Below are 14,382 nucleotides of genomic sequence, written 5' to 3'. Positions count from 1 at the left end.
GGTGCGAGAAGCAAGCGTAGGGCGCCACGTGGCTCAATGCACCAGAGTTCTCACGCCCGCACGGGGCTTTGATCCGTGGCGAAGCAGTTCAACCAATAGGGAGCTGCCATGTGGTCACGAGATGTTTATTAAGTATATATACATTACTATCCTTCGTTCACACTATCCTGCTCGTAGCGCAACTGGTATTGCTTACATCCTATCAGCTGTGAGGTGGGGAGCTCGATTCTTGGCCATGGCAATTTTTTTGTGTCTTTGTTTTTTGGACGGCAGGAAAATAAAACAGTAATTATGGACTAAAAAATTGTGAACCATCACGGAATCGAACCGCGGCCTCCACCGTCCCCACTGACAGCACAACCATTGAACTCCTCGTCTCCTCCGTCCTTGCCGGTGAGCAGCGACGTGTTGGCAGGCGACGCCTGCGGCCGGCTTCCAGCGCTCTCCGGCCGGCTTCCAGCGGCGTTCCTCGGCCGGCTTCTAGCGGCACGGGGTGGCAGCTGGGTGGCACATTTCCTTCTCACTGGGATGCCGCTTTAACTTGTGTCATTGTGCTTCCTCTGATGCTTCTTTGGTTGCAAACATCCTTTTTAACCTAGGTGCTAGTGGAAAATGCCGCAATACTTTTTGTGGTATCTTCTTCCTATCTGGGTCCTTCCATCTTGACAGACCACAAACATGACAATTGTCAAGCTTGGCATATTTCTTCCTGAATAGCGCACAATTATTGGAGCACACATGTATTGATTCATATCCAAGGCCTAATTCCTTTAGAAGACTCTTTGCTTCATTATATGATTTTGGGAGTGTATTCCATTCCGGGAATGCTTCAGCCAATAGCTTCATTACTGCAGAAAAAACAGAATTGCTTATCCTATATAATGACTTCATATGAAGCAGCTTTACCACAAAAGAGAACCTTGAGAATTTTGTACAACCAGGATAAAGTTGACGCTTTGCCTCTCTCATGGCTATTTTGAAAAATGAATCTTGTTCATCAGGTTCTGCATCAGCTTCTAGATTTTCTCCATCATGTCTTGTTTGTTCTTCAGCAGTGTTTAGGTCGCCTAAAACCGCTTCTAAAGGATCAACACCATAGTTGTCATCATCTCTCATATCTATGTCATGAACATCAATAGGATCATCAATAACATCTTCATCCGAGTTCTCTCCATGATGAATCCATCGAGTATAACTACTATCCATTCCATTAATCAATATGTGCTTCTTCACTATAGCTTGACATTGATACTTCTGATTAAGGCATCTACCACATGGGCACAGAATCTCAACCTTATCACTGAATTTTTCACGAACGAAGCTCATAAATTCTTTCACACCATCAATGTGCTCTGGAGAAAACAATTTGCTATGCACCCAAGATCGATCCATCTATTCAAGCATAACAGAATAACAAAAATGAACAAGTTTGTACCAATTCAAAAAAAAATCACGGTAAACAAAGAAGATTATAGATAAATACCTTGCTGACTGGTGGCCGTTGTCGAGATTGGGGACAAGGTTTGCCTCACAGCCGGAGTTGATGCCGTCGATGTCGTGCTCCCGCGGCCGTGAGGGAGGAGTCGGCAATGGCGGGGCTGCGCGGCATGCCGGCAATGGCGGGCGCCGGCAGTCCGGGATGAGGTAGTGGAGGGCCGGGGTCAATGGCGTGGTACTGGTGGGCGAGAGCGGTACAGGATGGGACGGTGGGGGTGGAGGCGCCGTCGACGGCGGCGCAGCAGGAGGTCCACGGCGCTCAGTAGGAAGGGGAACTCCATGCGGATGCAGTCGATTGGGAACTCGATGCGGATCCAGTATACCAAGGACCTTCCATTATTATTATATAAACCTTGATTTTCCTCCACAAAACAGAAACGGTCGAGTAGTATAGTGGTAAGGCGCAAGTCCTCCTTCCTTGAGGTCGCGGTTCGAACCCCGTCGTCCGTCTTTTTTGACCAACGATTTTGTCCGCCCTTTTTGGGCCCAACCATCTCGGGCGGGCGGGAGGGCCGCCGGGGGACATGCTGAGTCGACCCAAAAAAATATAAATAAGATCTAAAATCAGTTTTGAGCAAAAAATATAATAAAAAGACTTAAAACTAGTTTTGAGCATATATAAAAGGTTGTTTGATGTGGTGGTATGTCTCAAACATCTCAAGTTTGAGGTCTGCTGTTCAAAGGCGCCAAGACGAGCACCTATTTTGTGCTTCATTTTCTTTTTCTATTTTTGTTTTCTCCCTTTGGGCTATATATATGACAATAATTCTAAATTAATTATTTATGACGAAATCGACAAAATGTCACTGTGTTATGGGCCTTATATCCATATTACATATTCATGACGATCTCTACAAACGTTACAAAAATTTCGTCAGAATTCGTCACAGATTAAATGGTTTCTTGTAGTGTTGTCTTTATTATTTTAATTGCAGACGAACCGAGCATGGATGATGTGCCAAGAGGAGTCCAGAGTATATCAATGGTTTCTTTTCTTTTGTTCAAGTGGCCGAGGATGATATGCAAAAGAAGAATAGAAAACAAATGTATTGTCCATGTCTTGACTGCAGGAATCTGAAGGCATGGGCTCACTCATCCATTATCAAATCAAACTTGATCTGTAGGGGTTTCACTGAAGACTATGTCTGTTGGTCCAAGCATGGTGAGACAACGGATCCACATAAAACTATAGATGACAACATTAATGGAGATCGAGATGGTATACCCTCTAGCAGTACTGTTCCACCTAAATATGATGATATATCCGTTAGTGACAACTTGAAAATGGATTAATTGTTGCGGAATGCTGAAACTGAGATCTATAGTGAGGGAGGACATAGAAAATTTTGAGGTTTTACTAGAGGCCCAAGAGAAGTTGTATCCAGGTTGTCATGAGAAGCATATGTTGTTGCATTTCATACTTGACCTCTTAAGATTGAAGGAAACTCATGGTTGGTCTGCTACAAATTTTGATGATCTACTATATGCCTGCTACAAGATGTCATTCGCAAGCCAAACCTAGTGCCTTATACAACATATGATGCCAAGAAGATCATTTGTCCACTTGGATTTGAAGTACAAAAGATACATGCCTATCGAAACCATCACTACAATACATATGGGCTTTTGTGACGTTCCATGTCGTTGGAAGTGCTATTTTTATTATGTTTAACAATTTGTGACACTTGCATGACAAAAATTTGTTCGTCGCCTATACCTAGTTATAAAAGGTATTTTGCAACAAAAATATTTGTTTTCATCATAAATTGGATGAGGATTATTCTATCATAACTAATTTATGACGTTTGTTATAATCAAGACCAAAAACTTCACAAAACTATGTGCTTGGAAGACTATATATGTGCCACCTAGGATAGAAAACGTCATAAAATTTTTATCTCATGTGATGTGGCGATGACTAGAATGTGATGTGGCATCTCCATTATGACAATTTGATTCAAAATATTTGGTAGCCCAATAAGACCAATTGAGAAAAAGAATAATGTGGGCTAAATTAAATTTTATGGCCATTTTATTTTTAATTCAGCCTATTTAATTATTTCTATCCTATTACTTGTTTCGGCTAATGTTTATTTATCATTTAAAGCCCAATATTTTTTTTGAACCCCGATCTCCATTTAGGCCTTATACATTACAAGCTCAATTTTCTAATGGGCTTGAGCCAAATTTCTAAATGGATCTTAACCATTTACACATCACAACCATTTCAACCAACAACAGATTCATCAATAATTCAGCCCACAACAAGAGAGCAATATTAACTTCAAAACAACAGATTCATTCAAAAGTCAAAACAGTAGGTCACTTCATAAAACATTTATTACAGCGTAACATCACTTGACTAAGAGTCACCAAATTCATATGCATATCACAGCCCAACATGACTTGTCCAAAAACAAACAGCCAAGTCACTCAATAACTGGTTCAATATAACAAGTTCTCTAAACCACCAACACAACTCGATGGACTGTCGAAAAGTATGTGCCAACCACCATAAAGCCAAACCAACTATCCAGCGAAATGTAGCAAAATAAATAGATGACGCCAGGAACCTGCAAGTAGTCAAGGAACTACTCCATGTTCAGGCATAACAAGCGGCGAAGAAGGGCATTAGTTTCCTCTCCCGGGTTCTTCAAACTTTCAATCCCTCTCCCTTTTGATTCTCCCTTGCTGCTTCAAATTCTAGGAACTTCAGCTTCAAGTCTTCTAGCTCAGTTGTCTACACTATAACAGTTGGAGCCAATGTTTAATCAAGCTCTGCTCCAGTGCTTGGGGTTGATATTCATCATGTCCTTTGCACCAATAGGTGTGTCAACTGTGCAAGCTTGCCCTACAATAGTTAAAGAATGGCACATTTGATGTGTTGTCAGTTGTCACAGATCCAAAATGGCTTTCAGAAATATTCTTTTCTAAACTTCTTCATACAATTGGTATAAATATGTGGTCTATACATTTTGTGCTCAACCAAAGGAAACAATTCAGAAACTGTAGTAAGAAGACCTTTTTGCTGATCAGTTACTATTACCCATCCTCTGCTACATAAAGGAACCTGCAAATCCTTCCGAAGAAGCCCTAGGAATGAAGTCCAAGAATCCTCCATCTCCTTCTCAACTACTGCCATGCTACTGGATACATCTAGTAGTTGTTTGTCTCCCTACCTAGAGCAAAATTAACTCACCATTACAAGGCCCCTTGAAAAAACATCCATTCACTCCAATCACTCTCCTGCAACCTCCAAGAAAGCCCCTCTAGCAAGCACAAAGGCACACATATATCCTTTGGAACACTGGAATGTTGTGCTTAGGATTCATAGAAACAACACATGTGCTTCCTGGACTACTTCTAAGGATTTCTACCTAGTACTCAGTAGCCACTACACACAAAATGATGTCTCTCTGATGATGGAGGATTTATTTGACCAATGAATTCCAAACCTCATCCTCAAAATCACCATGGAATATCACGTAGTATCCACGTCGCCACGGCCAGCGCACCCCACGCCCTGCAGCAGAGCCACTGACTCCCCGATTCCCACCGTGGTTGCGGATCCTACAGTAGTCGTGGTCCGTGGAGCCGCTGTTGCCCCTGCGGAAGGAGACGGCCCAGGTCGATCCCGTGCCTCCTTTCCTCCACGACCAGTCTCTGCCTCCCGACTCTGGGGTGGGGTTCGTATCGCCATGGATGTATCCCTCCAACTTGGTTGGACCGTCAAGGTGCTTGAGGTTGGGCCCCCACCGCGTCGCTGAGACACCGCAATGCACTTGATGGTTCCCCAACGCCTTCATCTCTGCACCGCGGCAGTCGCGGCTATCATCCTGTTGATGCCCCCGTCCTGGTGCCCTATCCACCCAGCAGTGGATCATTGATGATGGGCCTGGAAGGGGCCCGGTTCGCTCCCACCACCCTGCCAATACTGTTTGCCATCGCCGCCTACCATATCCAGCTTGCCTCTGGAAGTCGCCTTTCCCGTCAATCTGAATTCTCGTTGCCCTTCCCTAACTACATGATCGAGCAGTGCTCCTGCCTGCTAGGAGCCCCAGCACATCAGCCAAAATGGCCGATGCCCAGCTGCTGAGCCAGGTCCCGGCCCTCTCATGCCTACTACCCACAGTGAGGTGCAGCCCCTCCAAATTTCCACTTCCCCTTCGCTTATCACTAGCTAACTAGTGATACTACAATAGCTTCTAGAGCATCTCAACAAATTACTCATATCCCATATCCAAAATATATTCTCTCTCCATTACCTATTTGGGTAATAGTTGCTGTAGTAGGCTACCAAAATACAATCACCAAGAATAGAGTAGATGAAAAACCCCTATATTTAGAGGGGAGGGAGGTGTGTTTTGGTGATTACCAAAAACTTATAGGTAATGTGAATTGGATTGGTAATCTGCTGGAGCACGTCCATCACCCAAACATTGATTTTTTAGTATTAGGGGGAGAGATGAGTAATCTGTTGGAAATACTCTTTCACCCCAATCCAATAGCACGTTAGTTTAAATGCAATTTCAGGCTGCTTAACAGGACTGTGATACTAGAGGATTTGAAAGCAGTGAATTATATTTACTCATTTATATGTCATATATGAATAAGTGCCTCATGTTTAGTATGTTATTAGGCTATAGAATAATTAGTTTGAATACAGGAAAAAAGTTAAATGCAGAGTTTCAACTTTATTTAATACAGTAAATCAGCACAATGCCTTCTGTGGCTTATTAGCTTTCAGAAAATTGCGTGCAGATTTTTCTTTAATTTCAATGTAAAAACCGTGTGGCTTTTCAAATTTATAAAGCACTTATTTTTAATTTTCACACAATAGAGTCATCTTTAAAATTTGACCAAGAAATAGTACTTCTAAACCTTGGAAGACTTTTGAGGGTTGGGATCTCTGATGTCCAATTGCAGTTCAGATGAGCGTTCTGTCAGGTGATTAAACAGATATAAATATGTTAATCAATCTGTTCTGTCTATTAATTCACAAGTTTGCTTGTTTGGAGATTTTCAGTAGACTGATCTTTACGTATGAGCATATAAGTTCTAAGTTAACAACACTGAACTCAAAGTCATGTTTTTTCTGTGGAAATTTTGTAAGTTGTCATTACCACGAAATTACAATGGCAGTACATGAGTATATGTGTACATCAATATATTTGTGTGTTTTGTTTAGAAGCAATTGACCATTTATTATTGGTTTCTTTTGATATTTAGCAATTGGTTATTGTCCCTTAGCTTCTAGCAGTCATGTAAGCTGATAGCCGGACAAAATATAATGTAGGCAATCGAATTTGCTACTAGAAAGGTACTTTCTTTTTTCCTTGTGATTTGCATTTTGCAAGCATTATTGATAAGCTGATATATAAATTAAAGTAAACAAGTGTGAAGATGGTGCAGGCGTTATGCTCATTTATATAGTGCAAGTTCACTCTAAATTTGACTGAAACATCCAAAATCTTTAGTTTTACCCGGTCTATTGCTGTGACATACAAACATAGCTAATGTAAAGGGAACAATAGAGGAGGATTATATTAGAAGGCTGCAAAAGTAACAGCTCAGATCAGAAGCCAGGCATTTTTATAGAATCAGTTAACTACTATATGTCAATAGGCATAATTTAATTTTGTACTCATAATTTTCTTTGTCGTATAAATCGTGACTTTCTTGCTGGCATATTTCAGGTCGCAAAGGTATGTTGCAACACTCGATATTTCTTATAGTTTCAGTGCAAACATTTCTCTCAATCTCTCTGGACTTATGATAATCCTTAGATAGAAAAAGGCAATGTGGCGGCAAAAGTAAGATTATAATTTCTCGGCTACTGCTGAAAAACAATGTGTTAAGAGTTATGATAGATGATATATTCAGATGTCAAAGCAGTTTCAGAAGTTGGCCTTAATATCAACAGTATATTCTCTCCATATTGATATATACTTGATCCATACATGGTTACCTTTCCTGTTAGTGCCTGTATATACCTGTTAATGTGTGTACATGTGTGTACAAATAAACAACATGGCTATATGCAGGAATGCAGGATGCATGGATGTTGTGAACGAGATGCATTGCCTTTTTTAACTAGACGCATTATTTGTTTTGATGAGAGAAGCATGACACAATTGAACGAGATGTAAGGGGTTGTTTTTTACTAGACGTTGTATCCTACATGACATCAATGTCAAATAGGACCTGTATTTATGATCAATTAAAGTTTATGTTTTGATTGTCAGCCTTTTATCTATTTTCATGGGTTGTATACCAACTTTTCGCTGGTTTTGGTTTATATTTAAAAATTTATAGCTATGTATGTGCCATAATTTGGATCGTCTAGCTCACGTTCGGGTCACTGCCGTTGGTGTCCCAAGGTCACCGCTACCCTGCATCAACATCACCAGAGATCCGCCTCTACTTCCATGGCTACGGCCAACAATGGTATAATGATGTGCCACAGTTTTATTCCGCACTAGATGGATCTATCATATACTAGATTGTGTAAAGATCCTATGTTTATGCGCTGCTAAGAGCAACTCCAGCGGTGTGACTAAATGGCCTTCCATCCCATATTTGCCGGGTGGGTGTAAAAATTTAATCACCAGCAGGGGGGCAAATGGGCTGCCATTTTCGTAGGCCTTCCAAATCCCACACCCCAAATTTGGTGGCCCACTATTTGGGCTGTCAACAGTGGGCCCCACCGATTTCATTTTTTTTCCATTTCTAGAGAGCGGTGCCCGATCCAGAGCCAGGGCGAGCGCCCACGCCCCGCACGCTGCCGCCGCCCCCGCCGTCGGCCGCCCTAGCCGCCGCCGCCCCTGCCGACCCCACGCCACCGGCCTCCCTAGCCGCCGCCGGCGGCTCGCCCGCCTCCGGTCCGCCTCCTCCCCGGATCCGCCACCGGCGCCTGCTTCTTGCCGCCGGAGACTAATAGGATCCGGCACCCCAAGTCGGACCGCGCGGCGCACTGCACCTCCAAGTGTGTCTGCACCTGCGTCCTCTTCGGCTACAGCGCGCCAGGCGTCGCCGGGCCCTTCAACATCTGGAGGTACTCACCGCTGCTGAATCGCCGACGAGCATCTTGCTAGATATCGATCGCGTCGACGCTTGTTGCTGGTCCCAACTAACCGATCCCCGTTTCTTGTTGGCATGGGTGATGCACGGACGCATGCGCGCAGGCCCTTGGTGGTGTTCAAGGACACTTTCCTCAGCCGGCAGTACTGGTGCAGAATCAGCACGACATTCAGATTCTTCATTCTTCTGATTTAGTATCCTCGATTGGCATGAACTTATCTACTCTGAGATGGGCGAAGCTAGAGCTAATGGGTGGGGGGTGCCGTGTTCACATAACTTCATCAAGATATAGTGACTCATACTCTCATAGTTTAACTAATCCGCAATTTTTAACGTCAAAATTGAACTTCAATAATGGCAATATCATTTTAGTCACTAGTCAATACATTATACATACGCAAATAGGTAGAGGATAGGGCAACAACACTTACCAGCAGTCGCCATCTATAGCAAAATAAATAAAGAAACACGACATTGATCACTTTAGCCAAAAGCCCGAAACGTTGACAAAAGAATTTCCATATAGCAAAATATATGATCCAACCTAAAGGAGAAAAGAACAAATGGGTCAACTATTCAGCGAAGACAAATGTAGAACAAATAGGTCAATTATTTAGCGAATAAATCTTCTTCTCTTTGTCTCCAACCTTTTGCAAAGGGAAATATATTGTGCGAGGTTGACAAGGTCCCTTCCCCAAATATTTTCTTCTCACCTTTTCTCTAAGGTTAGGATGATAACCTTCCCCAAATATTTTCTTCTCACCTTTTCTCTAAGGTTAGGATGACAAGAATCAATTGTTTTCCTTGAACCGGGGTCATACTGTATCTCCTCATCACAACTGATTTCATCTTCGGCCAGACAGCTAGCTTTCCGTTTAAAATACCTCTCCATAATAACCTATAATATATTCATTTGCATAATCAAAATGGATTCACATGATACAGATCAAAATGATAATATGGATACCTAATTACCTAAACAACTAAACTAAATAGTAAATATGAAATACATATGCTGCTACGCTACGCACGAGTCTGGAGAAAGACACGGACAACAGTCAGCAAACAGAGAGCAGAGACGACGGTTCTTGAGGTGCCTCTGATGGTCTCTGCTTAACTGACGTCAGAAGAGATGCTTAACTGACATTGTTTTTCAGACTTTCACAATCCAGAGAGATGGTCACCGGAGACGTAGAAGCCGGGGGGATAGGGTCGGGGGGGCCGGCAACGCGGCCCGCGAGCGCGTGGCCCTGTTCTGTTGCTCTTAAAAGAGCTGGCTTGGCTGGAAACCGATCGGCTGGGTAGCCCAGCCGTTCGGCAGGCCATGTGCAGCCGAACGGCTGGGGCATAAGCCCAGGCAGCACAGTAACGTTCAAACACCCCTGTCAACTCCGTTCAAACAAGCAGTTCTAACATTTACCAGCACGCACAGTAAAAATCAGATGGCACTGTTCATCCACCCAGCCACCCAGCCCAGCCAGCCAAAATCAGGGCATCCGAACGGGCTTGCAGGCGTCTGGGCGATGGGCGATGGCATCTGGCAGGCGAGGCAATGGTAGGATCGATCGTTTCGACTAGCGAAAACGAACGGGTGGGGGACGGGGAGGCGCAGAGTCGCGGACACGAGGACGGCGGCATTAGTCTTCCATTGAAAGCGAACGTGCTGGCGTAGTGTGGGCTGGCAGTGGGCTTTTGATTTCCTGGGCCTGAGGATGGAGGGTGGAGGTGGCTCATGTTGGGCCGGAGGGGGTGCCAATAGGGCCGAGATCTACATACTAGAAAGAATTTCAAGAATTCTGGGGGGCTGGGCACCCACGGGCCACTAATGGGCTTCACCCCTATCTCCATGCGTGGGTTGATTGCTTGCAGCACGACAGTCGATTCGACACCCCCGCCGGAAGAACTTGGCCTCCAGCCCCCGCCCCGGTCCCCGCCCTAGCCGCCGAAGACCGATTCGATACCGCCATGGAGAGACGTCACCTGCAACAGGCTACCGGCGGCGAGGCGAGCTCGAGGAACTTGGCACTGCTGGCCCGCTCCATCTCCGGCGGCCGCAAGCCTCCGCCTACTACCTCTACCCCGTCCAAGAAACAGTGCCAGTCCTTCGTTGCTCCGCTTCCCCGACCGAGCGGTGGCAGCCTGCATCAACCAAGTACCGGCGGCGGCCTGCATCAACCAAGTACCGGCGGTGGCCAGCATCCACTTCCAGGCGGCAGCTACCATCAAAGCACCATGAAGGCCCCGATGCCAAGCATCTCCGAGCCATCCCGCCTACCATCTCTGCCACAAGTATCCATGTCATCCTTCGGCCACACCGCTGACTGGGACACTCAAAAAAGCACCTCCTCAACACCAGCACTCGACTACGAGGCCACCGTGGACGACTTCAGTGCACCCAACCTCTTTGACTGGACCCCACCCCGGACTCCACCCAGGTAATCTAGTGTGATATTGACTTGCATATGTACAAAATTCAGTTTCTAGTTTCACCATTTCGATGTACAAAATTCAGTTCATAAAACCAGTTATATGTTTTCACATTTCTATTACCTTCTAACTTGTCGATCTTTTTGTAGGATTCAATACCCCCAGAAGGTTTCGTCAATCTTATGACACAAGAAATTGAGACACGGGTGGATATGCTGACGCATCATCAAGGCAGTGGAAGCAAGAGAGGTGGCAATTACCACCATGATGAGGATATCCAACTTTGCAGATCTTGGAGCGACATCACAACCGATCCCATCACTGCAAATGACCAGCCGAGCAAGTCGTATTGGGCAAGGATCACTGACCACTTCCATGACAACAAATGTTTTGACTCCAATAGGACTGCTGCTTCGCTCGAGAAAACAATGGGAGGCATACTGAAGGACTGCATGAGATTTCAAGGATTCTACGACAAGATCGAGCGTCGACATCCAAGTGGTGTTCCTTACACTGAGCATGTAAGTGGCATCGAACATCGCCTTTGTTACTTTCAATGTTCAAATGCTTATTATCTTCTAATAATTGATTCATTGTTTTCTCTTTCTTGCAGATAAAAGAAGCTCAAGCTCGATATGCTCAATGTGACTCCAAAAGCAAGTCCTTCGCCTTCATCCACTGCTGGTTGGAGGTTAGGCACACCAAGAAGTTTCTATCTCTGCAAGAGACCATGAAGCAATCAAAGAGGCCAAGCACATCAGACAAGCGTGCTACACCGGCTGAAGCTGAAGCTGAAGGAAATGATGGAGGTCAAGACTCGACACTAGCTAACTCTTCCATGCCTCCTGCCAAGCAAGATTGACCTCTGGATCGGAAACAGTCGAAGGAGAAGCTGAAGAGGAATGGACGAGGAGTCGATCAGTGCATAGAGGTCTGGGGCAGCTTTGTTCAGATGAAGGTGGAAGAAGCAAAACAAAAAGAAGATAGATGGAAAGAATCAACCAGGCTTGCAGAGAGGGAGATTGAAGAAAGTGCCAGGATTGAGCAGAAGAAGCTTGAAGAATCTACCAGGCTTGAGGAGAAGAGGCTAGAGATAGAGGAGCGGCAGTTGATGTGGGAGCAAGAGCAAAAGATTATGTTCTGTGATCTCAGCTCGATGGACGAGAGTCAGAGGGCCTACGTTCTAGTGATGAGGGCATAGATTGCAGCGGCAAAGGTTGCCTCACTCAATTCGGGGGCAAGCGAGCATTCCAGCGGGGCGGCTGGGGATGACGTAAGCTCTGCGTGATCCTTTCCCGAGGTATGTCCCCTTCCTATTAAATGATGCTTGCTGCTCATCTGACCAACTAAATGAGATATTACTGATTTTATTTGACACATTTGTGTTTTTTTTCAGACCTCCATCAAGAGCTCGTTCAAGGACCCCAAGAACAATGCTGCCTGCTGTTTGGTGTATCACCGTAGTTGCCTGCTGTTTTCATTTCGTTCAGTTTGAAAATGCAGAACAATGCTGGATATTTGTTTAATTTTCCACCCAAGAACAGGCTCTGAGTCTGATGAATGCTGCAATGGATTCCTTTTTACACAGTCTGCATGAATGTTGAGGTTTCTGTGTGAATGTTCAGTTGGTGATTCTGTCTGCATGAATGTTCAGGTTTCTGTCTAAAGAATTTTTTTATTTCTGTGCTGTGTTTGATTTATTGTATTCTGAAAGGATTGCTATCTCTGAAATGCGAAAGATGAACGAGGTCTGTTCATTCTTGCCCAGGTCTGAGTTTCAGTCTAACAGAATTTCAGTAACACAAGTTCTAGTAACAGAATTTCAGAATAATGAACAGTACCCAAATACATCACCATACAGAACAAGCTGACTTCTGGTGCAAGTTTCAGAACCCACAAGCCACCAGTAGTCAAGTTGAGCCAATTCTTCAAGGAAGAATTAAAAGAAAATTGCCTGGACTGAATAAGTATAGAGCTGAGGCATGCAGGCAAGATTACTCAAACAAGCTGTTAACTGAATCTCTGAATATTCTAGAGAACAAGTCAAAGTTCCTGTGAACAAGATAACTCAATAGTACAAATGCTCACCAAACAAGCTGCTAATTGAATCTCTGAATATTCTAGAGAACAAGTCGTGTTGCTGTTTTCTGAATCAAAGCCTCAGACCAAACATGACTTGTTTTCAAATTATCCTGCATCAAACATGAGTCGTATTGTTTCTGCTCAGAATTCAGTAACAGAATGCAGAATGCTTCAGTAACAGAATTCATCTGAGCACCAACAGAATGATTCATCTGAGCAGCAATTCAGTAACAGAGTTTCACTGACGTATTGTCAAGTAACAGAATTCAGTAACATTCAGAATTCACAATGCAGCAACAGGCACCATCCAAGTGTTACAAAATTATGTGAGCATCCAAGTGTTTCAAACACTGCTAAATCTAAGTGTTACAAAATGATGTGAGCCTATCAGTCAGACTCAGACATCACGGGTTCAGGAAAGACGAAGGGTGCTACTGTTTCTTGGTCATCACTGTCGTCGCTGCTGCTGTAACTATAGGGAGGCAGAGTAGTAGTAGTAGTCCTGGAGATGATGGCTTCCAAATGAACAAACCTGAGGCATTGACCGTCGCTGCTGCTGCTGTAACTAAAAGGGAAAAGAACAGTTAATTGGTCGCATGAACTGAACTACTGTACAAACAAGTGCTTGTGTTGGGTGTAGCACAAAGACACTTAATAACAAGTCATACATAATAACAAGTCATGGATATTAAATTCAGCTTACAGGGAGCTTACAGGTTACATACACTAAATTCTGGGTTGCTAGTCTGAATGCTAGTCTGCATCTTCTGAAAGCATTTCAAACACTGCTAAATCTTTGCACTGAGCACTAATGGAAAAAAGACATTAATTCTGACCTGCAGAAGATAAAAATAAGACAATTGCAGAAGATAAAAATACAGACAGGAACAAATGAACTCAAATCAGGACTGCTTCGATCAAATCTATTTTTAGAAAAGATGGAGAAGCATACCTGAATACCTCAACTACCTAGAACTATGGATCGCCCACAAATGCTCGACAAGATCGTTTCGGAGCTGCTCATGTGTCGATTTATCCTCGATCTCTTGATGCATCTTGAGGAACTCCTCCAACACCTTAGGGTCACAATGCTCGTAGTCCTTAGGGTCCAACACATTGGTAACGGTACCTTCCTGATTGTAGTTGAAGTAATCCTCATCCTCTCTCTCATCTTCAATGATCATGTTGTGAAGAAGGACACAAGCCTGCATGATGTACCATAGGTCCTCCTTACTCCACATTATCGTAGGCCCCCGTATCATAGCAAACCGTAGCTGGAGTACCCCAATGCCCTTT

At 44.0% G+C, this 14,382-nt stretch overlaps 1 protein-coding gene across 1 annotated transcript; it reads right to left on the bottom strand.

Annotated features, from left to right (window-relative positions):
- Positions 1 to 546: 546 nt before the first annotated feature.
- LOC120684883 lies at positions 547 to 1,392 on the bottom strand. Its single transcript, XM_039966750.1, has one exon. It carries the CDS (start codon positions 1,390 to 1,392, stop codon positions 547 to 549), a length of 846 nt encoding a protein of 281 aa, XP_039822684.1.
- Positions 1,393 to 14,382: the final 12,990 nt, after the last annotated feature.

Source organism: Panicum virgatum, chromosome 8N (genome assembly GCF_016808335.1).
Source record: "Panicum virgatum strain AP13 chromosome 8N, P.virgatum_v5, whole genome shotgun sequence".
Taxonomy (NCBI): domain Eukaryota; kingdom Viridiplantae; phylum Streptophyta; class Magnoliopsida; order Poales; family Poaceae; genus Panicum; species Panicum virgatum.
The sequence above is the reverse complement of the archived record's forward strand: the minus strand, read 5'-3'. Positions and strand labels throughout refer to the sequence as shown.

What these genes read in the sequence shown, in the direction of transcription:
- LOC120684883 (XM_039966750.1), bottom strand. Translation starts at nt 1,392, where the DNA reads ATGGATCGATCTTGGGTGCATAGCAAATTGTTTTCTCCAGAGCACATT.